The following is a 26,558-nucleotide window of genomic DNA, read 5'->3' as shown; positions in this document are numbered from 1 at the left end:
TGGCGGGAAGCTTGGTGATGTACTGGGCCATACACACTACCCTGTTTAGTGCCTTGTGGTCGTTGGCTGAACAGTTGCCATACCAACCATGCTCTCGATGGTGCAGCTTATAACCTTTTGAGGATCTGAGGACCCATGCCAAATCTTTTCAGTCTGCTGAGGGGGAATAGGTTTTGTCGTGCCCTCTTCACGACTGTCTTGGTGTGCTTGGACCATGTTAGTTTGTTGGTGATGTGGACACCATGGAACTTGAAGTTCTCAACCTGCTCCACTACAGCCCCGTCGATGAGAATGGGGGCGTGCTCGGACCTCCTTTTCCTGTAGTCCACAATAATTTCCTTTGTCTTGATCACATTGAGGGATAGGTTGTTATTCTGGCACCACACGACCAGGTCTCTGACCTCCTCTCTATAGGCTGTCTCATCGTTGTTGGTGATCAGGCCTACCACTGATGTGTCATCGGTAAACTTGATGATAGTGTTGGAGCCGTGCCTGGCCGTGCAGTCATGAGTGAACAGGGAGTACAGGAGGGGACTGAACACGCACCCCTCAGTGGCCCCTGTGTTGAGGATCAGCGTGGTGGATGTGTCATTACCTACCCTTACCACTTGGGGGTGAGTGCATATGGATCGGTAGTCATTTAGGCAGGTTGCCTTTGTCCCTGTACCCAAGAACACTATGGTGGTCTGCTTGAAACATGTTGGTATTACAGACTCGGACAGGGAGAGGTTGAAAATGTCAGTAAAGACACTTGCCAAATGGTCAGCGCATGCTCGGAGTACACGTCCTGGTAATCCGTCTGGCCCTGTGGCCTTGTGAATGTTGACCTGTTTAAATGTCTTACTCACATCGGCTACGGAGAGCGTGATCACACAGTCGCCCGGAACTGCTGATGCTCTCATGCATGTTTCAGTGTTATTCACCTTGAAGCGAGCATATTATTAGCTCGCCTGGCAGGCTCGTGTCACTGGGCAGCTCGCGGCTGTGCTTCCCTTTGTAGGCTAAATGGACTTAACTTCAGTGACCCCAGAATGTGCCTGAGCAACAACCTTCATTACCTACTTCTGCATTGCATAAGGTACTCAGAATACTAAGCCAGTCAGTGATTATGGTGACACGGTCTCTCTCCTCAAAATGGAGACATGGAAAGTTGACTTCACTCAGATCTCCCATTTATCTGTTGCAGACAGACATCATAATAGATGGAACAGTAGATATAATCTAGATTGTATGCTATAATTGTCTCCCCCTGTCTTTTCCAGACAGTAACTTCCCATTGGAACTTCCCAATCAAATTATCTCCCCCATATCGATCCATTCTTGTATCATCCAATGGAAGAAAAAAATAACTCACCTGTAGTGGTCGGAGTTATTGAACTGGATCAGACGAGGGTTCAGTTTCTGTATCAGGATTTTGATGATGTTCAGAAAGAGGATGAAATTGACCTGTTGATTTAATAAAAATTGTATCAATCATTTTATAAAGCCCTTTTTTTATCCACAGTGTCTGAGTGCTTTACAGTAACACAACATGAGTACAACGGTCTCCAAGTTTTTCTATAATCTTCCCAAGGGGATTCAATAAAGTAAACTAAACAATATTCCTCCTTTTCTGAGTTGCAACTTGCATTGCCATGGCAACAGGAAAACCAATCTGTACTTGGTATGGATTCAGGACAATTTTCCCTGCCTAGAATTGACAGAGATCAATGGAGAAATATCAGAATAAAGCATTAACTTTCTTTAAAAGTAGGCAAAAAACAATCACAAGTTCCCTGTCACATAAGTAAGGGATAAGGCTATGCATTCTATGGAAAATAATGAGTGACATGGAAGGTGTTCCACGACGCGCTAGCTGAGTGGAACCACAGAACAATGAGATGGATATTTCACTGGATGTATGAACGTGAAGCATCCGCTTGGCGTTTCCACTCACTACCAAATATGGTAGCAAGAGGAAGCCCATTGGCCGGCAGTGGGAGAAGATGGTGTGAGATGGATTTTGGCTGACATTCTGCACATTTTCTCATCAATGAAACATTTGATCTAAATACAGTTTTCTGTTCCCCAAACTAGAATCATATGAACAGAGTGGACTAAGACTTTACCCTTTGGGCTCTGCCCACCTTCTTGCTTGTTCTGCCCACTATGACTCGTGTTCCCATTGGAAACGACAGGCTGTGGGCTATTGGTTTAGTTATAAAAATCTTTGGTGGAACTAACCTTCCAAAGAGTTGCATTAGTTTTCAGAGAAAGCATAAAGACACAGGTTGATTATCCTTTTTATACCATGGCTATAATTTAACACATTTGCAGCAAGAAATGTCTTCAACCGCTGCTGAAGTTGCCTTGGTAACCAAACAGACTTGCCAGTTTAGCTAACTTAACCATCAGTCCTAGCTTGCTATTATGACAATCTAATTCAACAATGCCTGTACTGTTTTCAATTTGACTTTTGCTTTCAAAAGCAGCTCAAACATAGAACATGTAAGAATGAACTATAGCCATTGAATTCTACCATGCTGACATACTGTACCATAAGTTATTTAAGCAGTAAGGCCAGAGGAGGTGTGGTATATGGCCAATATACCACGGCTAAGGGTTGTTCTTGGGCACAACGGCAATCAGCATTCAGGGCTCGAACCACCCAGTTTATAAAGGGAATACTGATTGGATGAGCAGCGTTCCAAGCCTTGCTGTATTGGCCGTCACACACACCTATGCCTGCTACCAAATTATTACATAATATCATGTTCATGTAGCTGTCTGAATCATCTTGTGTATTTATATCAACTCACATTATCCCCCGTTGCTTCCAGTCTAGTATTTAGTTTGGTAAAGCAGAGGTTAATATGAACCTTGCTGTCTGCCTGTCTGGAAACATTTCACTGTTGAATTTTGATCTCTGTAGTAACATACATAATCTGGTCTGGGCACTGTTCACTCTAACTTTATCTGAGCCAGTTGAAATTATGCATCAACGTCATTATCATGGGACATGTCCAAGAAAATGGCAATAGATAAAATGATCAAACAAATGAAAATGCAGCTTGTGTAGTGTCATTGGGGGGGGGGCCGAGTGGTGCAGAGGTCCAAGGCTCTACAGACCCAGGTTTGATCCCGAGGCTGTATCACAACCGTAAGTAATCGGGAGTCCCATAGGGCAGCGCACAATTGGCCCAGCATCATCCGGGTTAGGACAGGGTTTGGCTGGGGTAGGCCATCATTGTAAATAAGAATGTTCTTAACTGACTTGCCTAGTTGTATGAGGGGGAAAAAATGGTTCAATGTTTGACGTGAATGAGTTAGCTGAAGTTTGCTAATTAGCTAGCAAGTGACAAGAACGTTATCCAGCCTGCGTAGCCACCATTTTGTTTAGAATGGATGACCAGTTCTGTATCACAGTACAGAATACCTTCCAGTATTCAAGATATAGCACTGCCTCATGTGCCTTATTGTTTAAAGTGGAACTGACATTGTTTTAGCAACATGAAATCTTATTCAAATTGGTCTATTTACACCCCCAGGAAGAATGACACTTTTTAAAAAACAATTTCTGGCAAACAAGCACTTAAAAATGGTAATTTTCATAAATCCATAGAATGTTTGAGAATGACGTATAGTAAGGCCTTTGTGAAAATTCTATAGCAATATAGAAGGGAAAGCGGCCAAGTTTGGACAATGAATTCCTTTCCTTCCAGTTCTCTGCTGTCAATGACTGGAACGAATTGCAAAACTCACTGAAGTTGGAGACTTATCTCCCTCACTAACTTTAAGCGTCAGCTGTCAGAGCAGCTTACCGATCGCTGCAGCTGTACACAGCCCATCTGTAAATAGCCCATCCAGTCAACTACCTACCTCATCCCCATATTTGTTTTTGTTTTTCTGCTCTTTTGCAGTATTTCTACTTGCACATCCTCATCTGCACATATATCACTCCAGTGTAAATTGCTAAATTGTAATTACTCTGCCACTATTGGCCTATTTATTGCCTTACCTCCTTATGTCATTTGCACACACTGTATACAGATTTTCCTATTGTGTGATTGTACGTTTGTTTATCCCATGTGTAACTCTGTGTCATTGTTTTTTGTCGCACTGCTTTGTGTTTATCTTGGCCAGGTCGCAGTTATAAATGAGAACTTGTTCTCAACTGGCCTACCTGGTTAAATAAAGGTGAAAAAAATACAAATACTGCAGTACTTTAAATGAAACCTAAAAAAACATATGTATACACAGACCGGTGCGCTATAGCCAATCAGAGCTACAGTTGGCCTGTATGCAAATGAGCCATTTGCCATAGGGGCCTGACATCATTCAATTTGAACTGTAGTGTGTTTACAGGCAGTAGCAACAGTAATATATAATATATAATATAATAAATAATAATATATCCCATTTAGCAGACGCTTTTGTCCAAAGCGACTTACAAGTCGGCTGGGGCCACTACTTTTACAGTGTGACTTTAGATCATTAGAACCCATTTGCCAAAAGCCACAAAATACACCTGAATGGATTTCTGCAAATATGTAAATAGGAAGGGATCCCTCTTACATTTGGGAACTTTACAGTTCTATTAATCAAACAACAATGAGAATGTAAACTCTCTCCCTCAGTTGCTTATGCACATCAACAACAAAATCAACCAACGCTTGCCAGAGCGAGATTAGCTCAAATCTAACGAGGTAACATTAGATAAACCCTGTCAAACTTTTTCAGCTAGTTGACGTCAACATTGCACTGATAAACGATGTGGAAGAGTAGCGTGCTCACCCTTCTGCAGCCTGCCCCAGAACTTACCTGCCTGCCCGTCCATTTGGTCAATGACAAATATATTTGATTGACAACTAAGAGACATGCTAACTGTGGATAACAGTCGTTCAAGTTTAGCATAACTAGCTAGTTAGCAAATGTATTTAGCTTGTTAAATAAATAGCTATCTAGATAAATAGATATGCTAGCACAGTGGTGTCAAACTCAATCAGCTCACGGGCCATATAGATAAAACACAACAAATTCACCCTTTATAATGTCCACTTATGTACATAGGATGCTGTATATAGCATTGTAACATTAAAACAAAAGAGATATAATATTTGTCCAACATTTGCTGCTATTTCACTGTAAGGTCTACCTGTTGTATCCGGAGCATGTGACAAATGAAATTTGATTTGATGCTTGCAGATGTGCATAATATGCTGCAACCCTAATCCGAAAGTATTTAACTCCAAATAACAAAAACGTAGCTATGGGTTGTTGTAACATTTTAAACATGTAATATTTTTTCAATTGCACTGCATGTACAGTATCACTGGCAGTGATGCCAATTTAGCAATTTTGTTGCTAGATTTAGCAACTTTTCAGACTACGCTGGCAACTCTTTCTTTTTTTTTCAAACAGCACCTAGCAACAAATTTAGCTACTTTAAAAAAATGTATTTGGAACTTTTAGCAACTTCTGAAAAGTGACTCAAACGCTAAAATGCACGCATTTTCCCTCTAAATGACAGAAAAGCGATTTTCTCTGTCACACACTCAGTCACAACACATGTGCCTGGCTGCAAAAGTGCATTGTGAGTGATGTCAGCAGCAGGCCCTCAGCTCGTACACAGGCAGCAGCAGGCCAGCAGCAATTTCAGCAAATTGCAAATCATTGTTGGCTGACTGCAGCAGCAGTAGTACGGGTTCGATGAGCCAAACCCAATGATTATAGTTGGTCACTAATGTTTGATCTTGAACAGAACTTACAACATCAATCAACATGTCTCATTCAACATTGTACAGCCAGAAGTACAGAAAAGAGTGGGAGTCTGTACCTGAACAAATGACAAATCATATTTTTTGCAGAGATGGCCAGTCAATTTGAGTAACGTTATTATGTAATCTACATAATGAAGCAGTTTTACGTTATCACGCAATGACATCACAACGTAATTTAGCAACTTATAGCAACAAATCAACCCGCCTCTAGCAACTTAACCTGAAAATTAGTTGGCAACACTGAACTTGTGCGGGTGAATGCAACATTGCTATATGGTGCACTCAATGTATTGTAGTTGAATAGCTAGCCTAGGCTACTGCTCAAATGTTGCTGTCATAGGCCTATTCATGGTGTTTTGTTGCAGGTTTAGTTTTTTAGTCATTCATTCTCAAGCTTTAACAAAAGACCAAAGCCAGACTACAACATTTTAGTAGCCTAGCTAGGACTGTGGCATGTGTCTGTACACTTTCCCTCCACTGTGTGCTGTAAATGGGACACACGAAAGCAGCACAATTGAATTTGAATACAGTGATGCAAGCACATCAGGCTGTAATTACTAGATGACTCAACTGTGGACTCATTTATACTGTCCTATTCGGCCCGCCGGCCTTGCGTGTCCTATTCGGCCCGCAGGCCTTGCGTGTCCTATCCGGCCCGCAGGCCTTGCGTGTCCTATCCGGCCCGCAGGCCTTGCGTGTCCTATCCGGCCCGCAGGCCTTGCGTGTCCTATCCGGCCCGCAGGCCTTGCGTGTCCTATCCGGCCCGCAGGCCTTGCGTGTCCTATCCGGCCCGCAGGCCTTGCGTGTCCTATCCGGCCCGCAGGCCTTGCGTGTCCTATCCGGCCCGCAGGCCTTGCGTGTCCTATCCGGCCCGCAGGCCTTGCGTGTCCTATCCGGCCCGCAGGCCTTGCGTGTCCTATCCGGCCCGCAGGCCTCGTGTGTCCTGTGGGCGCTAGCCTATTAGCCACGTTACGACTGACTTTTGATCATTGCCCTTGCTAGTTGGATTGTATTGACGTTCCCAGCCTTTAGTTACATTTGTCCGTTTCTGTTCAAAATATTGAGTCATTGAAACTGAACCAGTGCATCCTGAATGGGTGGAGGCAGCAAACAATGTACCAGGCCAGCTGTGATTTACAACCTGATAGCAATATTTTTGGGACTACAAAGAAATATATTGGTGAATTATATTAATCATGCTTTGAACTGCATCCATCTATTCTGCCAACAATATCTTAGTGTACGTCATGGAATTTGTGAAATATAACCTATTTTTATAACCTCTTAAAGTTGGTTTTGAGGCATAAACTGGGAATTATATATTTTTGACTGATATTATGATTGTTTGTTTGTTTAATATCTGCAAAGTAGTTAATGCTTTAAGTTCCACTTTAAATAATGTGTACTCTAGAATGCCCTTCAAGCCAGTCAGAAACGAGTATTGAACAATGCCATGATATAAAATGGCCAATAATGAGTAAGTATCTCCCTTTAAAATATGACACATTGTGTATGACTGCACCCCTGTAGGGTCTACTTACCCCGATAGAAACAACAATTGGCCCTTTTACGATCCACCAATAGGGGGAGTCCTCATTGATGTCCCAGCATCTATAGGAGGAGATGCGAACGATCGGTCAGACAGAACTCTCTCGTGGGAGTAAGAGTCACTAGAGTCTTTCTCAGTGAATATTACAGTTCCATGTAAACACTGACGGTACAACCCTACTGAGAATAGCAAGTAGCACATTTTCCAGAGGAAAGAAAATGGCTTCAATTGAGGACAGGATCCGATTCGGGTTATCAGGTATACAGTGCATTCGGAAAGTATTCAGATCCCTTGACTTTTTCCACATTTTGTTACATTATAGCCTTATTCTAAAAGGTATTAAATATATTTTTCACCCTCATAAATCTACACACAATACAATACCCCATAATGACCAAGCAAAAACAGATGTAGACATTTTTGCAAATGTATTCAAAATAAACTTTACATTTACATAAGTATTCAGACCCTTTACTCAGTACTTTGTTGAAGCACCTTTGTTAGCAATTACAGCCTTGAGTCTTCTTGGGTATGAGGCTAAAAGCTTGGCACACCTGTATCTGAAGACTTTCTACCATACTTCTCTGCAGATCCTCTCCAGCTCTGTCAGGTTAGATAGGGAGCGTTGCTGCACAGCTGTTTACAGGTTTCTCCAGAGATCAGGTTCAAGTCTGGCCTCTGGCTGAGACACTCAGGGACATTCAGAGACATGTCCCGAAGCCAGGCCTGCATTGTCTTGGCTGTGTGCTTAGGGTTGTTGTCCTGTTGGAAGGTGAACCTTTGCCCCAAGTGGGCTGTCATGTGTATTTTACTGTGGAGTGGCTCCCGTCTGGCAACTCTACCATAAAGGCCTGATTGGTGGAGTGCTGAAGAGATGGTTGTCCTTCTGCAAGGTTCTCCCATCTCCACAGAGGAACTCTGAAGCTCTGTCAGAGTTACCATTGGGTTCTTGGTCACGCCAAGGCCCTTCTCCCCCGATTGCTCAGTTTACCCGGGCCGCCAGCTCTAGAAAGAGTCTTTGTGGTTCCAAACTTCTTCTATTTAAGAATGATGAAGGCCACTATGTTTTTGGGGACCTTCAATGCTGCAGAAATACTTTGGTACACCTGCCCAGATCTGGTAGAGATACCAACACAATCCTGTCTCTGAGCTCTTAATTGGAGGTGGACTCCAATTAAGTTGTAAAAACATTGCAAGGATGATTAATGGAAACAGGATGCACCTGAGCTCAATTTCAATTCTCATAGCAAAGGGTCTGAATACCTACAGTATGTAACCTCGGCAAAAAAAGAAACGTTCTCTCACTGTCAACTGTGTTTATTTTCAGCAAACTGAACATGTGTAAATATTTGTATAATCATAACAAGATTCAACAACTGAAACATAAACTGAACAAGTTCCACAGACATGTGACTGTAAATAATGTGTCCGTTAACAAAGGGTGGGGGGTGAAAATAAATCAAAAGTAACAGTCAGTATCTAGTGTGGTTACCAGCTGCATTATGTACTGCAGTGCATCTCCTCCTCATGGCCTGAACCATATTTGCCCGTTCTTGCTGTGAGATGTTACCCCACTCTTCCACCAAGGCACCTGCAAGGTCCCGGACATTTCTGGGGGGAATGGCCCTTGCCCTCACCCTCCGATCCAACAGGTCCCAGTGCTCAACGGGATTGAGATCCGGGCTCCTCGCTGGCCATAGCAGAACGCTGACATTCCTGTCTTGCAGGAAATCACTCACTGAACGAGCAGTATGGCTGGTGGCATTGTCATGCTGGAGGGTCATGTCAGGATGAGCCTGCAGGAAGGGTACCACATGAGGGAGGAGGATGTCTTCCCTGTAACGCACAGCGTTGAGATTGCCTGCCATGACAATAAACTCAGTCCGATGATGCTGTGACACACCGCCCCAGACCATGATGGACCCTCCACCTCCAAATCGATCCCACTCCAGAGTACAGGCCTTGGTGTAACGCATATTCCTTCAACGATAAACGCGAATCCGACTATCACACCTGGTGAGACAAAACCGCAACTCGTCAGTGAAGAGCACTTTTTGCCAGTCCTGTCTGGTCCAGCAACGTTGGGTTTGTGTCCATAGGTGACGTTGTTGCCAGTGATGCCTAGTGAGGACTTACCTTACAACAGGCCTACAAGCCCTCAGTCCAGCCTCTCTCAGCCTATTGCAGACAGTCTGAGCACGGCTTCAGGGATTGTGCATTCCTGGTGTAACTCAGGCAGTTTTTGCCATCTTCAACCTGTCCCGCAGGTGTGATGTTCGGATGTACCGATCCTGTGTAGGTGTTTACACGTGGTCTGCCACTGCTAGGATGATCAGCTCCGTCCTGTTTCCATATAGCGCAGTCTTAGGCATCCCACAGTACGGACATTGCACTTTATTGCTTTGGCCACATCTGCAGTCCTCATGTCTCCTTGCCGCATGTCTTACGTATGTTCACGCAGATGAGCAGGGACCTTGGTGTTTTTCAGTGTCAGTAGAAAGGCCTCTTTAGTGTCCTAAGTTTTCATAACTGTGACCTTAATTGCCTACCGTCTGTAAGCTGTTAGTGTCTTAACAACCGTTCCACAGGTGCATGTTCATTAATTGTTTATGGTTCATTGAACAAGCATGGGAAACAGTGTTTAAACCCTTTACAATGAAGATCTTTGAAGTTATTTGGATTTTTACGTATTATCTTTGAAAGACAGGGTCCTGAAAAAGGGACGTTTGGATAAAGTATTTTTGTAATTTTTTTTGTAACCTGTGTCACGCCCTGACCTTAGAGAGCTTTTTATGTCTCTATTTTGGTTTGGTCAGGGTGTGATTTGGGTGGGCATTCTATGTTATTTTTTCTATGTTTTGTATTTCTTTGTTTTGGCCGGGTATGGTTCTTCATCAGGGACAGTTGACTATCATTTACATTACATTTTACATTTAAGTCATTTAGCAGACGCTCTTATCCAGAGCTATCATTGTCTCTGATTGGGAACCATACTTAGGTAGCTTTTTCCCATCGAGGTTTTGTGGGTAGTTGTTTTCTGTTTAGTGTTTTGCACCTGACAGGACTGTTTCGGTTTCGTTTATTCACTTTGTCATTTTTGTTTCAGTGTTCTGTTTAATAAAAGGTTATGAACACTTGCCACGCTGCGCTTTGGTCCGATTCCTCCTCTTCAGAAGACGACACCCATTACAACCTGTTTTTGCTTTGTCATTATGGGGTATTTATTGTGTGTAGTTTGAGGAAAATAAATAATTTATATCAATTTTAGAATAAGGTTGTAATGTAAAAATGTGAACGGGTCTGAATACTTTCCAAATGCACCATACAGTACTGTGAGAGAATGACAGAGTAATACTCACTCAGTATCCTCAAAATACACCCTGGACCCAATCCATATGACTGTGAAGATGATGGGTACACCTAAAAAATTAAGGCCAAGAATCAACTTGAAAAGGAAACATGTTCATGTAAAATCATAATGTTAATGTAATGAGTGGAGGCAAATGTAAAAGTTTGTGAAGATGGAAGAAGGAATGTGCTGTTTGGCTGAACATGAGTGACATATAGTAATTATAGAAAATAAGATGTACATTTTGGACTAGTCGGTGGGATGTAACAATTATATGCTGAGATGTAGCACTTACTGAGTAATTATGGAGAACATAGAACTAAGTACTACTTGCAGTAGCTGGACAGGTTTTACTAGAACTTCTCGGTAACCTACTCCCCGTTCTGCTTCAGTTAAATACACCTAAATGTCTAAGGACCAAGCATTGAAATGGTAAAAGTAATGTATTTAAGCATTTCATTAACTGAGTGGGAAACACCTGCTGTTCACATCTCAGCAGAATGTGCATCATGATCCGATTGCGGGAGAAATGGTGGCAGAACTATTAATTATCAATCTCTTGATTCATATGCATATCAACCTCATCGAAGAAAAAATATGTATCTCAGATGATTAATAACTGTAATAAGCATGCAACACTAGACAGCATAGGGGGGGTAGAAATATTATTCAACTCTTAATCCAATCCAAAATACCAGTGAGAATTGCCACAGGCCACTAAGTTTAACTTAGATGGTTCCATAATGAAAGTTTACTCCTATCTAGAGAGTTATTTGTGCCATTTAAAAATAGTAAGCAAGTGATGTTTTGTTTTGCACAGTTTGAGTTCATTTGAATTCATTCTAAAAGCGCATAGTGGAATGAATATCAAACAGGATTTGAATAGTGACACACCACGAACCCAAGCCACATAAACAAATGGCTCTTAAATGAACTAAAGGAATTACTACAGACAGACAGCAGGGGTGAGGTAGAAAGTGCTTACCCCAGCCCAGCAGGCCAAAGCCCCAGAGGCAGCGGCGGTAGTGGTGGAAGGAGGAGAGGAGCAGTGAGTTTAGGTAGAGGGCCTCAACCAGGAGCCAGAAGAAGTTAGTCATGACACAGTAGTGACAGAAGGCCACTGATGCCTTACAGGCTGCCTGGAGAGAGGGGAAAACAGGGAAGAGGTCATTGAGAGAGACAATCAGAGAGAGAGGGCATGGGAAGGAAGGTTGAGAAAGAGAGGTAACAGTAGTGGGAAGTGGAAGGTGCAGTGGTTGATTTAGGGTGGACAGGGTGCATTGGTTGATTTATGGTTTACAGGGTGCAGTGGTTGACTTACGGTGGAGAGGGTGCAGTGGTTGGTGTCGTCGCTGGCGAATAGTGTGGCGTCCTTGATGAACACAGCCACCGCCTTTAGCATGAAGGTGACAAACAGCTGGATGTGAATATAGTTCCTGGCACAGTGAAGCCTCCTGGGAAGAACCACAGAACACGGTCAGGACCAAGGACCACAGGGCAAACGCAAAGCACGGTCAGGACCAAGGACCACAGGGCAAACGCAAAGCACGGTCAGGACCAAGGACCACAGGGCAAACGCAAAGCACGGTCAGGACCAAGGACCGCACACACAAAACACCATCAGGACCAAGGACCACAGGGCAAATGCAAAGCACGGTCAGGACCAAGGACCACAGGGCAAACGCAAAGCACGGTCAGGACCAAGGACCACACACACAAAACACCATCAGGACCAAGGACCACAGGGCAAACTCAAAGCACGGTCAGGACCAAGGACCGCACACACAAAACACCATCAGGACCAAGGACCACAGGGCAAACGCAAAGCACGGTCAGGACCAAGGACCGCACACACACAAAACACAGTCAGGGCAAAGGACCACACACAACACCATCAGGACAATCTTCAGCTTAAGCCTACTAGAAAGTGTATGCCCTCAGGTCTGGAGGGAAGCAAAAGTTATTCCCCTACCTAAGAATAGTAAAGCCCCCTTTACTGGCTCAAATAGCCGACCAATCAGCCTGTTACCAACCCTGAGTAAAAATTGTCTTTGACCAGATAAAATGCTATTTTACAGTAAAGAAATTGACAAGACTTTCAGCACACTTATAGGGAAGGACATCCAACAAGAACAGCATGTACACAAATGACTGATGATTGGCTGAGAGAAATTGATTATAAAAAGATTGTGGGGGCTGTTTTGTTAGACTTCAGTGCGGCTTTTGACATCAAATCAAATAAAATTTTATTTGTCACATACACATGGTTAGCAGATGTTCCGGCACCGACAGAGATGGCCGCCTCGCTTCGCGTTCATAGGAAACTATGCATTTCTTTTTTTTTTACATGTTATTTCTTACATTAGTACCCCAGGTCAACTTAGGTTTCATTACATACAGTCGAGAAGAACTACTGAATATAAGAGTAGCGTCAACTCACCATCAGTACGACCAAGAATATGACTTTTGCAAAGCGGATCCTGTGTTCTGCCTTTCACCCAGGACAACGGAATGGATCCCAGCCGGCGACCCAAAAAAACGACTTCGTAAAAGAGGGAAACGAGGCGGTCTTCTGGTCAGACTACGGAGACGAGCACATCGTGCCCCACTCCCTAGCATTCTTCTCGCCAATGTCCAGTCTCTTGACAACAAGGTTGATGAAATCCGAGCAAGGGTAGCATTCCAGAGGGACATCAGAGACTGTAACGTTCTTTGCTTCACGGAAACATGGCTCACTGGAGAGACGCTGTCAGAGGCGGTGCAGCCAGCGGGTTTCTCCACGCATCGCGCCGACAGAAACAAACACCTTTCTGGTAAGAAGAGGGGCGGGGGCGTATGCCTTATGGCTAACGAGACGTGGTGTGATCACAGAAACATACAGGAACTCGAATCCTTCTGTTCACCCGATTTAGAATTCCTCACAATCAAATGTTGACCGCATTATCTACCAAGAGAATTCTCTTCGATTATAATCACAGCCGTATATATTCCCCCCCAAGCAGACACATCGATGGCTCTGAACGAACTTTATTTGACTCTTTGCAAACTGGAATCCATACATCCTGAGGTTGCATTCATTGTAGCTGGGGATTTTAACAAGGCTAATCTGAAAACAAGACTCCCTAAATTGTATCAGCATATTGATTGCGCCACCAGGGCTGGCAAAACCTTGGATCATTGTTATTCTAACTTCCGCGACGCATATAAGGCCCTGCCCCGCCCTCCTTTCGGAAAAGCTGACCACGACTCCATTTTGCTGATCCCTGCCTACAGACAGAAACTAAAACAAGAAGCTCCCACGCTGAGGTCTGTCCAACGTTGGTCCGAACAAGCTGATTCCACACTCTAAGACTGCTTCCATCACGTGGACTGGGACATGTTTCGTATTGCGTCCGACAATAGCATTGACGAATACGCTGATTCGGTGTGCGAGTTCATTAGAACGTGCGTTGAAGATGTCGTTCCCATAGCAACGATTAAAACATTCCCTAACCAGAAACCGTGGATCGATGGCAGCATTTGCGTGAAACTGAAAGCGCGAACCACTGCTTTTAATCAGGGCAAGGTCACTGGTAACATGACTGAATACAAACAGTTCCCTCCGCAAGGCTATCAAACAAGCTAAGCGTCAGTATAGAGACAAAGTAGAATCTCAATTCAACGGCTCAGACACGAGGTATGTGGCAGGGTCTACAGTCAATCACAGACTACAAGAAGAAATCCAGCCCAGTCACTGACCAGGATGTCTTGCTCCCAGGCAGACTAAATAACTTTTTTGCCCGCTTTGAGGACAATACAGTGCCACTGACACGGCCTGCAACAAAAACATGCGGTCTCTCCTTCACTGCAGCCGAGGTGAGTAAAACATTTAAACGTGTTAACCCTCGCAAGGCTGCAGGCCCAGACGGCATCCCCAGCCGCGCCCTCAGAGCATGCGCAGACCAGCTGGCTGGTGTGTTTACGGACATATTCAATCAATCCCTATACCAGTCTGCTGTTCCCACATGCTTCAAGAGGGCCACCATTGTTCCTGTTCCCAAGAAAGCTAAGGTAAATGACTACCGCCCAGTAGCACTCACTTCCGTCATCATGAAGTGCTTTGAGAGACTAGTCAAGGACCATATCACCTCCACCCTACCTGACACCCTAGACCCACTCCAATTTGCTTACTGCCCAAATAGGTCCACAGACGACGCAATCTCAACCACACTGCACACTGCCCTAACCCATCTGGACAAGAGGAATACCTATGTGAGAATGCTGTTCATCGACTACAGCTCGGCATTTAATAACATAATACCCTCCAAGCTCGTCATCAAGCTCGAGACCCTGGGTCTCGACTCCGCCCTGTGCAACTGGGTACTGGACTTCCTGACGGGCCGCCCCCAGGTGGTGAGGGTAGGCAACAACATCTCCACCCCGCTGATCCTCAACACTGGGGCCCCACAAGGGTGCGTTCTGAGCCCTCTCCTGTACTCCCTGTTCACCCACGACTGCGCGGCCACGCACGCCTCCAACTCAATCATCAAGTTTGTGGACGACACAACAGTGGTAGGCTTGATTACCAACAACGACGAGACGGCCTACAGGGAGGAGGTGAGGGCCCTCGGAGTGTGGTGTCAGGACAATAACCTCACACTCAACGTCAACAAAACTAAGGAGATGATTGTGGACTTCAGGAAACAGCAGAGGGAACACCCCCCTATCCACATCGATGGAACAGTAGTGGAGAGGGTAGTAAGTTTTAAGTTCCTCGGCATACACATCACAGACAAACTGAATTGGTCCACTCACACAGACAGCATCGTGAAGAAGGCGCAGCAGCGCCTCTTCAACCTCAGGAGGCTGAAGAAATTCGGCATGTCACCAAAAGCACTCACACACTTCTACAGATGCACAATCGAGAGCATCCTGGCGGGCTGTATCACCGCCTGGTACGGCAACTGCTCCGCCCACAACCGTAAGGCTCTCCAGAGGGTAGTGAGTTCTGCACAACGCATCACCGGGGGCAAACTACCTGCCCTCCAGGACACCTACACCACCCGATGTTACAGGAAGGCCATAAAGATCATCAAGGACAACACCCACCCGAGCCACTGCCTGTTCACCTCGCTATCATCCAGAAGGCGAGGTCAGTACAGGTGCATCAAAGCTGGGACCGGGAGACTGAAAAACAGCTTCTATCTCAAGGCCATCAGACTGTTAAACAGCAACCACTAACATTGAGTGGCTGCTGCCAACACACTGACTCAACTCCAGCCACTTTAATAATGGGAATTGATGGGAAATGATGTAAAATATATCACTAGCCACTTTAAACAATGCTACCTAATATAATGTTTACATACCCTACATTATTCATCTCATATGTATACGTATATACTGTACTCTATATCATCTACTGCATCCTTATGTAATACATGTATCACTAGCCACTTTAACTATGCCACTTTGTTTACATACTCATCTCATATGTATATACTGTACTCGATACCATCTACTGTATCTTGCCTATGCGGCTCTGCACCATCACTCATTCATATCTTTATGTACATATTCTTTATCCCCTTACACTGTGTATAAGAAATTTGTTTTGGAATTGTTAGTTAGATTACTTGTTGGTTATTACTGCATTGTCGGAACTAGAAGCACAAGCATTTCGCTACACTCGCATTAACATCTACTAACCATGTGTATGTGACAAATAAAAATTTGATTTGGGGGCTTTTGACATTATAGATCATAGTCTGTTGTCAATCTCTCATGGCTCAAAGTGGAGGAGAGATTGACTTCATTACTACTTGTATTTGTGAGAGGTATTGAAATGTTGAATGCACTGAGTTGTCTGTTTGAACTACTGGCACACAGCTCGGATACCCATGTATACCCCACAAGACACCTCTTCACAGTCCCCAAGTCTAAAAGACTATGGGAGGCCCACAGTACTACAGAGCCATGACTACATGGAACTCTATTCCAATCAAGTAACTCATGCCAGCAGTAAAATTAGATTTAAAAAACAGATAAATATACACCTTATGTAACAGCCGGGACTGTGAAGCAACACAAACATAGAAACATGCATACACACACGATAACATACACACTATACACACATGGATTTTGTGTTGTAGATATGTGGTAGTAGAGTGGAGGCCTGAGGGCACACATTTATGTTGTGAAATCTGTTATGATTTTATATTTAACCTTTATTTAACTTGGCAAGTCAGTTAAGTTCAAATTCTTATTTACAATGATGGCCTACCCCAGCCAAACCCGGACGACGCTGGGCCAATTGTGCACCGCCCTATGGGATTCACAATCACAGCCGGATGTGATATAGCCTGGATCCGAACCAGGGACTGTAGTGATCCCTCTTGCACTGAGATGCAGTGCCTTAGACCGCTGCGCCACTCGGAGCATGTATTGTAATGTTTTTAAAATGTATAACTGTATAACTATAACCTTAATTTTGCTGGACCCCAGGAAGAGTAGCTTCTGCCTTGGCAACTCCTAATGGGCAACAGCTAATCCATAATAAATACAAATACAAAAGGATCACACACACACACACACACACACACAACCCTGTCAGGACAACGGACCACACACACAACACCATCAGGACAAAGAATACACACCCACAACACCGTCAGGACAGAGGACACACACACAAAACATTGTTAGGACAACGGACCACACACACACACACACACACACACAAAACACTGTCAGGACGAAGGACCACACTTCTCAACCAACAATTGAAAGACATTAAAATTAGGTCAAGGAGAATAGTACAACAATAGGGGAGCCTCAGGTTTAGAAACAATAATGTGTTGAGAAGAGTCCCCTAAGCAAGATGGTCCTGGGGCTCTGTTCACAAACACACCCCACAGAGCCCCAGGACAACAACATTTTGACCCAAACAAATCATGAGAAGACTAAAAAAATCATAACTTGACACATTGGAAAGAAATCACAAAAAACAGAGTAAACTAGAATGCTATTTGGCCCTAAACAGAGAGTACACAGTGGCAGAATACCTGACCTGTTGCCACAAGAAAAGGGCAACCAGTGAAGAACAAACACCATTGTAGATACAACCCATATTTATGTTTATTTATTTTCCCTTTTGTACTTTAACTATTTGCACATAATATGACATTTGAATGTCTTTATTCTTTTGGAAGTGTAATTTTTACTGTTAATTGTTTATTTCACTTTTGTTTATCTACTTCACTTGCTTTGACAATGTTAACATATGTTTCCCATGCCAATAAAGCCCTTAAATAGAAATTGAATTGACAGAGAGGGAGAGAGAGTGCGTGCTGGCGTTAGCAGGTGTTTGTTACTGAGATCATAAATTATACCACTCGGCTTTAGCTGCAAATTCTAGCCATTCTTTTTCTTCACCCAACAACGACCTCAAAACAATCTCCTGTTGTGACCTTTGACCTCCTCCTACCTGAAGAGCAATAGGATCACCACGGCGATGAAGAGGAAGACCAGGGAGGTGCCGTAGCCGATGGTGTAGATCAGCTTGACAGTGGCAAAGTAGGAGTCCTGCATAGGTTTCACATAGAGATCAGAACCCATATTCAGGCTCAGAGTAGTGGAACTGATCTAAGATCAGCTTCACCGTGTCCATATACTTTTGTTCATTATGATCTAAAAACAAACAGATCTTATATCGGCACTCCCACTTGACACCAGGACCGGTACTAATGAAGCCTCTCAGAGTACGGGTGCTCATTTAGGATCAGTTCTCTATTTTAGATCATAATAAGTACAATTATATGAATAAGGGGACCTGATCCTCAATCAGCTTTGAGGCTCTGGGGTCATTCCATGTCATTTCAGCAAGCCATGACACCCACTCAGATTGTTCTGAAATTGTTTCTGTAGTTAGAAACAGATAAGATAATAATTCCTGAAACACTATCCAGAGTAGTGATGCTGGACGGGCGGGCAGGTGCAGGCAGTGATCGGTTGAAAAGCATGCATTTAGTTGTACCTATATTTAAGAGCAGTTGGAGGCCACGGAAGGATTGTTACTATTACGGGGTCACTGGCTTGCTAGTGCTCTCCCATGCCGTCCCTAGGAGGGGTGCATCAAGTCTTGACAGGAGTCAAGTCACTGGCGTTACACACCCCCACCCCCCAAAGAGTTAGTCTGTCTTATCTGGTGACATTTTCCTGCCTTATCTGGCTTCTTGTGTGATCTTAAGCATGATTCCTCTAATTCTTCCATCTCTCTCTTCGCTCGCAGAGGACCTAGGCCCTAGGACCATGCCTCAGGACAACCTGGCCTGACGACTTCTGACTGTCCCCTTCCCCAGTCGACCTTTCTGCTGTTCTGCCTGCGGCTATGGAACCCTGACCTGTTCACCGGACCTGTTCACCGGACCTGCTCACCGGACCTGCTCACCGGACCTGTTCACCGGACCTGCTCACCGGACCTGTTCACCGGACCTGCTCACCGGACCTGCTCACCGGACCTGTTCACCGGACCTGTTCACCGGACCTGCTCACCGGACCTGCTCACCGGACCTGCTCACCGGACCTGTTCACCGGACCTGCTCACCGGACCTGTTCACCAGACCTGTTCACTGGACCTGCTCACCAGACCTGCTCACCGGACCTGTTCACTGGACCTGCTCACCGGACCTGTTCACCGGACCTGTTACTTTATCCCGGACCTGATGTTTTAACCCTCCATCTCTCTCTGTCACATCTGCTGTCTCCACCTCTGAATACTCAGCTATGAAAAGCCAACTGACATTTACTCCTGAGGTGCTGACCTGTTACACCCTCTATAACCACTGTGATTATTATTTGACACTGCTGGTCATCTAGGAACGTTTGAACATTCTTGAGGAACATTCTAGTCTTAATGGCCATGTACTCTTTTAATCTCCACAGGCACAGCGAGGTTCCTGCTTTGTAGGTATTTTTTCCTAGCCACCGTGCGTCTACTGTACATCTGCATTGCTTGCTCTTTGTGGTTTTAGGCTAGGTTTACCTATAAGCACTCTGTGACATCTGTTGATGTAAGAAGGGCTTTTTAAATACATTTGATTGATTGAAAGTATTATGGAGCTGTTGCTTAGAGTATTGATACTTCAACCTTTGTCATGCACTCCCTTTGAACATGGTGATTTTCATCCTCCCTGTTCAGAGAAATTAGCCATTGAAGTCACTTGCAATCTTTACCATAAATGAGTGTGAAAGTTCCTGCTACTGCCACCACACTCTTATCTATTTTTCTGGTCTCTTTTGTGTTTTATAAAATTGTCTTTGCAACTTTGAGTAGAAAACCAATTGCTTTTGCTCATGATGGTAATATCAGTCCCATGACTTGAATGAGATTTCCAACTATAGGTTTTTTTCACAACTGCCACCAGTTTGGCCCCAAAACATTTACAACAAAGACATATTGACATATTTTAACCACCATACTATTAATTTGACTATGAAACCCTGAAAACCAATGGTGTTCACTACATTGATGGTTTATAGTTAGGATAATGTTTACAGCTTTATCGTGGTATTTTACAATTTTAAATAATCTTATTTGATGTTATATATGATGGGGCCACACAGAGGGCCAGAGATAATTACAGACACTTGTAATAATTTTGTAATAAATACCCAAAAAGGCCACTAGATGTCATCGATAAATTCATATATTCCTTGAAAGTTACCAAAATTCTGGTTGTTTACTGGTAAATTTCCAGTAATATACTCTCCCTTTGCAACCCTACCCCTGAACCTTATCTCTAAACTCTCTTTCACCTCTGGAATGGGAACGTCGTCGCCCACACTACAGGCTGTGTGGTACGGGGGGAAGGGTCGCGACCATCCGATGCTGGTGCAGTTTCTGCTGACTGACCCTGCTGAGGTAGAGGCCAAAGGTTAGGGGTCACCGGGAATGAGAAACAGAACCCCCATGACGGGCGGGACTATGGGCTGTCAGTCACTGTGACTAACAGGGATTGAAAGCCAGTGGAAAACGGACAAAGATAATTACTGTATAAGAGGAAAAACCATAACATATTACCTGTATATCATTGTACTGTATATTGTATTTATACTTTATACAGTACTGTCACATACACATCAGTACATCTCCACCCACTATGTGAACTCATACACAAATGTCACCTGCACCTGTGTTATTCCCCCAAAAAGAGAAGACAGCAGGACAGGTTGTGTTGATCATCTCCCCAACTGCAGCATATGGCCAGCACACCACAGAGTCCCAGAACGGTAGACAACCTTCCAGAGAGAGAGAGAGAGAGAGAGAGAAAAGAGAGAAAAGAGAGAAAAGAGAGAGAGGTGATGTCTAGTCTACAGTACATTCATTCATAAAGCTACTAATTACTCACAAACAATTAGACGTTTTCATGTCTTTATTGAACACACCATGAAAACATTCACAGTGCAGGGTGAAAAAAGTACGTGAACCCTTGGAGATGTTGGATGCAATGACGTTGATACTTGCACTGGCCATCAGATAGGGGTGGAGTGATGGTGAAGACGATACCAAATGTTAGATTTTTTTGGATGACCCTCCTTTGGCAGCAATAACCTCAACCAAACACTTCTGTAGTTGCGGATCAGACCTGCACAACGGTCAGGAGGAATTTTGGACCATTAGTATTTACAAAACTGTTTCAGTTCAGCAATATTCTTGGGACGTCTGGTGTGAACCGCTCTCTTGAGGTCATGCCACAGCATCTCAATTGGGTTGAGGTCAGGACTCTGACTGGGCCACTCCAGAAGGCGTATTTTATTCTGTTGAAGCCATTCTGTTGTTGATTTACTTCTGTGTTTAGGTTGTTGTCCTGTTGCATCACTCAACTTCTGTTGAGCTTCAATTAGCGGACGGATAGCCTAACATTCTCCTGCAAAATGTCTTGATGAACTTGGGAATTCATTTCTCTGTCGATGATAGCAAGCTGTCCAGGCCCTGAGGCAGCAAAGCAGCCCCAAACCCTGATGCTCCCTCCACCATACTTTACAGTTGGATGAGGTTTTGATGTTGGTGTGCTGTGCCTTTTTTTCTCCACACGTAGTGTTATGTGTTCCTTCCAAACAACTCAACTGTAGTTTCATCTGTCCAGAGAATATTTTGCCAGTAGCACTGTGGAACATCCAGGTGCACTTATACAAACTTCAGACGTGCAGCAATGTTTTTTTGGACAGCAGTGGCTTCTTCCGTGGTGTCCTCCCATGAACACCATTTTTGTTTAGTGTTTTACGTATCGTAGACTCGTCAACAGAGATGTTAGCATATTCCAGAGATTTCTGTTAGTCTAGGATCCATCTTAACCTCATTGAGCATTCTGCGCCGTGCCACTCAAGGACATTCAGAGACCTGTCCCGAAGCCACTCCGGCCTCGTCTTGGCTGTGTGCTTAGTGTCGTTGTCCTCATTGAAGGTGAACCTTCACCCCAGTCTGAGGTCCTGAGCGCTCTGGAGCAGGTTTTCATCAAGGATCTCTTTGCTCTATTCATCTTTCCCTGACTAGCCTCACAGTCCCTGCCGCTGAAAAACATCCCCACATCCCCCATGCTACCACCACCATGCTTAACCATAGGGATGTTGCCAGGTTTCCTCCAGACATGATGCTTGGCATTCATGCCAAAGAGTTCAATCTTGATTCCATCAGACCAGAGAATCTTGTTTCTCATGGTCTGGAGACCTTTAGGTGACTTTTGGCAAACTCCAAGCGGGCTGTCATGTGCCTTTTACTGAGGAGTGGCTTCTGTCTGGCCACTCTACCATAAAGGCCTGATTGGTGGTGAGCTGCAGAGATTATTGTCCTTCTGGAAGGTTCTCCCATCGCCAAAGACGAACTCTGAATCTCTGTCAGATTGACCATTGGGTTCTTGGTCACTTCGACCTCATGGCTTGGTTTTTGCGCTGACATGCACCGTCAATTGTGGGACCTTATATAGACAGGTGTGTGCCTTTCCAAATCAAGTCCAATCAATTGAATTTACCACAGGTGGAAACATCTCAAGGATGATCAATGAAAACATGATGCATCTGAGCTCAATTTCGAGTCTCATAGCAAAGGGTCTGAATAGTTATGTAAATCATGTATTTCTGTTTTTTTATTTTTAATACATTTGCAAAAATGTCAACACCTGTTTTTCTATTTATCATTGTGGGGTATTGGGTGTAGATTGACGATGGGACAAAAATTATTTTAATCCATTTTATAATAAGGCTGTAATGTAACAAAATGTGAAAAGGGAAGGGGTCTGAATACTGTATATAGACCTTAAAGGGATAGCTCACCTCAACTATGCACTGTATATAGACCTTAAAGGGATAGCTCACCTCAACTATGCACTGTATATAGACATTAAAGGGATAGCTCACCTCAACTATGCACTGTATATAGACCTTAAAGTGATAGCTCACCTCAACTATGCACTGTATATGTCAGGATTTGGCCAGGGTTGTTCCGGGTTTTGGTCACTAGATGCCCCCATTGTGCTTTTTGACCTTATGTTTTTTCCCTTGTTCCACATTATTATTTGCACCTGTGCCTCGTTTTCCCTGATTGTATTTAAACCCTTAGTTTCCCTCAGTTCTGTGCTCTGTGTTTGTATGTTAGCACCCAGCCCTAGTGTTCTGTGTATTCTTGTCGATTCCGGTGGATGCTCTTGTGGAGTTCTGTTTTTGTTTTTGAGGATCTCTTAAGGTTTTTTTGTGCTATTCCTACCATCTTTTGGATTTACTATTTTTTGTATTGAAGGACTTCTCCTTTTTACTTTATTAAATACACCGTCTTAAGTACTGCTGTGTCTGCCTCATCTTCTGGGTTCTGCTGACTATTCGTGGCTCAGTTGGTTAAGTGACTGTTTCTCACTCCGGAGACCCAGGTTCGTAACCGGGTCCTGACAGAAACACAGAGCCAAAAATGAACCCAGAGGCAGCCAGTTCCCAGGACCTTTTTGCCATGCTGTCCCACCACCAGGAGACTGTCCAACGCCACGAAGCCGCCCTGGTTCAGCAAGAGGCCTTAATGGCTAGACATTCTCATCTTCTGTCGGAGATGCTGACTTCCATTAAGCAAATATCTGATCGTCTTACCCCGGCAACAGTTCCCGTCCCAGTACCTCAGATTCACGTACCCATGGCAGTTAACCCCCTGGCTGAACCTCGTCTTCCACCTCCCCAACGGTTCTCAGGTGATCCAAGTGCTTGTAAAGGGTTTCTCACCCAATGTTCTCTCTCCTTTGAGCTACAACCCTCGTCGTTTCCCACCGACCGGTCTAAGATCGCTTATATCATCACCCTGCTGTCGGAAAAAGCCCTGGCCTGGGCTACTGCTGTGTGGGATGCCCATAGTTCCTGCTGTGCCAGCTACTCTGCCTTTGCTGAGGAATTCAAACGAGTGTTTCAAGGCCCAAGCAGTGGTTCTGACTCAGCCAAACAGCTCCTGACTCTCCACCAAGGTTGGCGCAGCGTGACGGACTATGCCATCCAGTTCCGCAAGGTGGCAGCAGCAAGTGGCTGGAACAACGAGGCGCTCACGGTGTGCTTTCTGAAAGGCCTTTCCGACACTATCCAAGATGAACTGGCCACTCGGGAACCACCGGACAATCTCGAGTCCCTGATCAAGTTGGCCTCACGCATTGACCAGCGTCTGAGAGAGAGAGAACTCAACCGTAGACCTCTAGCCCCTATCAGTCCCAGCCCCCCCATCAGTCCCATCTCCCAGCTGAGAGAGACCGAGTCCCCACCTTTATCCTGGGCGCTGGCTCCATCGGAACCCATGCCTTGGTAGATCTGGACCGCATCTCCCAGGCTGAGAGAGACCGGATGAGGGGATCTGGACTTGTCACTCATGTCACTATCCTTGCGATTTCAGTTTCACAACACCAGGAATTGATGAACAAACCGGGCCATTTCCGTTCCACGTGTCCTGGCTTCACAGCCATAACTATCAAGCAGTGGGGTCCTACGCTCCAGGGAATTCCCTGTTCTACTCCCGGGGTCTTTAGAATCCATAACCTGACCCGAGTTCCCGTCCATGACCTCAAACTGGTGTTTAGCAAACAGGGGACAACCACACCACCCCATAGCCTTAGATTGCCCCATCGACCTGTTTCCGGGCAAGGGAATGTCGGATCCCCTATCTCCACCCGAACGAGCTGCTATGGATACTACATCATGGAAGCCCTTTGGGATCTGGAAGCAGGCCTCATGCGTCCATCCACCTCCCAACGGGACAGGGTTTTTTCTTTGTGGCCAAGCAGGGTCCTGTGTGGCTCAGTCGGTAGAGCATGGCGCTTGCAAACGCCACATCGTGTCGTGGGTTCATTCCCGCTGGGGCCACCCATATGTAAAAGTAGTGGCACCAGAATTCCGAGTTGTAAGAGCTTTAGACAAAATCGTCTGCTAAATGGGATATATTAAGAAAACTGGTGTTTACATCGACTACCGGGGACTCAATGCCATAACCGTCCGTAGACCTTACGTTACCCCATCCCTTATGGCCACAGCCTTGAGCTGCTCCAGGAAGCAGTTGTTTTCACTAAGCTTGACCTGCGGGAGCGCATACCATCTTGTGCGGATCAGACCTGGTGACGAGTGGAAGACCGCTTTCAACACGCCTACTGGTCACTATGAATACTTGGTGATGCCCTTCGGCCTGACCAACGCCCCAGCGGTCTTGTGTTCAGACCACGAGCGCTCATAAACGACTGTGCTTAGGGATATGCTTAACATATTTGTGTTCGTTTACTTGGATGACATCCTCATCTTTTCGAGCTCCCTTCAAGAACACACTAAGCATGTCAGACAAGTACTCAAACGCCTCCTGGACAGCCATCTGTACGTTAAGCCGGAAAAATGTGAATTCCATTCATCCCGAGTACAATTCCTGGGATTTGTAGTGGAACCCGGTCGAGTCCAAATGGACCCCAGGAAGGTAGGGGCGGTAGCGGATTGGCCCACCCCCAAATCCGTTAAGGAAGTTCAGCGTTTCCTGGGCTTCACAAACTTTTACCGCAAGTTCATCAAGAACTTCAGCTTGGTGGCAGCCCCTCTCTCAGCTTTAACCAAGGGTGGCAATGCAAGGTTTTTGTGGGGAAGAGAAGCTGAGACGGCCTTCCAAGGACTCAAGCAGCGCGTTCTCTCTGCTCCCATCCTGATACTACCGACTACGGATGAACCATTTGTGGTGGAGGTAGACGCATCAGAGGTTGGTGTTGGAGCTGTCCTGTCTCAGAGGGGTGAAGACAAGAAGCTTCATCCGTGCGCTTTCTTCTCACACCGGCTTACCCCGACTGAGAGGAACTACGATGTGGGGGATCGTGAACTCCTAGCGGTTAAGATGGCATTGAAGGAATGGAGACACTGGCTCGAGGGGCTTCTCACCCGTTTCAAGTGCTTACGGACCACAAAAATCTGGAGTATATCCAGCAGGCGAAGCGGTTGAACTCTAGACAAGCTAGATGGTCTCTTTTCTTCAATCGATTCCAGTTTATCCTCACCTATCGGCCCGGGTCGAAGAATCTCAAACCGGATGCCCTGTCCCGAGTCTACGCTCCTGCCATTCGAGATGACACGGACATGCCTGTCCTTCCTGCTGCTAAGATTGTGGCTCCGATCTCGTGGCAAGTTGAGGATACCGTGAGACGTGCTCAAGCTAGCGAACCGGACCCGAAAGGAGGTCCTGCCAATCGGTTGTTTGTCCCCAAGGCAGTGAGGACTCAGGTCCTTCTGTGGGGGCACTCCTCTCGCCTCACCTGTCATCCGGGCGTAGGTCGCACCTTGGAGTTCATCCAGCGTAAGTTCTGGTGGCCTACCATAAGAGAAGACGTTGCCACTTTCGTCAATGCCTGTCCCGTGTGCTGCCAGGGCAAATCTTCTC

At 45.0% G+C, this 26,558-nt stretch overlaps 1 protein-coding gene across 1 annotated transcript in view; it reads right to left on the bottom strand.

The window, feature by feature from the left end:
• Positions 1-26,558, bottom strand: part of LOC135525047 (growth hormone-releasing hormone receptor-like) — a 36,743-nt gene that overhangs the window by 8,049 nt on the left and 2,136 nt on the right. The window contains exons 3-10 of the mRNA XM_064952813.1: positions 20,831-20,938; positions 20,456-20,556; positions 18,126-18,223; positions 11,979-12,111; positions 11,643-11,796; positions 10,668-10,728; positions 7,301-7,370; positions 1,355-1,446 (exon numbers count right to left, since the gene is read on the bottom strand). Of these exons, the coding sequence (XP_064808885.1) occupies positions 1,355-1,446; positions 7,301-7,370; positions 10,668-10,728; positions 11,643-11,796; positions 11,979-12,111; positions 18,126-18,223; positions 20,456-20,556; positions 20,831-20,938 (817 nt within the window). The remainder of the gene's footprint in view (positions 1-1,354; positions 1,447-7,300; positions 7,371-10,667; positions 10,729-11,642; positions 11,797-11,978; positions 12,112-18,125; positions 18,224-20,455; positions 20,557-20,830; positions 20,939-26,558) is intronic.

The sequence above is a fragment of the Oncorhynchus masou genome, chromosome 31, assembly GCF_036934945.1.
Source record: "Oncorhynchus masou masou isolate Uvic2021 chromosome 31, UVic_Omas_1.1, whole genome shotgun sequence".
Lineage (NCBI taxonomy): Eukaryota > Metazoa > Chordata > Actinopteri > Salmoniformes > Salmonidae > Oncorhynchus > Oncorhynchus masou.
The sequence above is the reverse complement of the archived record's forward strand: the minus strand, read 5'-3'. Positions and strand labels throughout refer to the sequence as shown.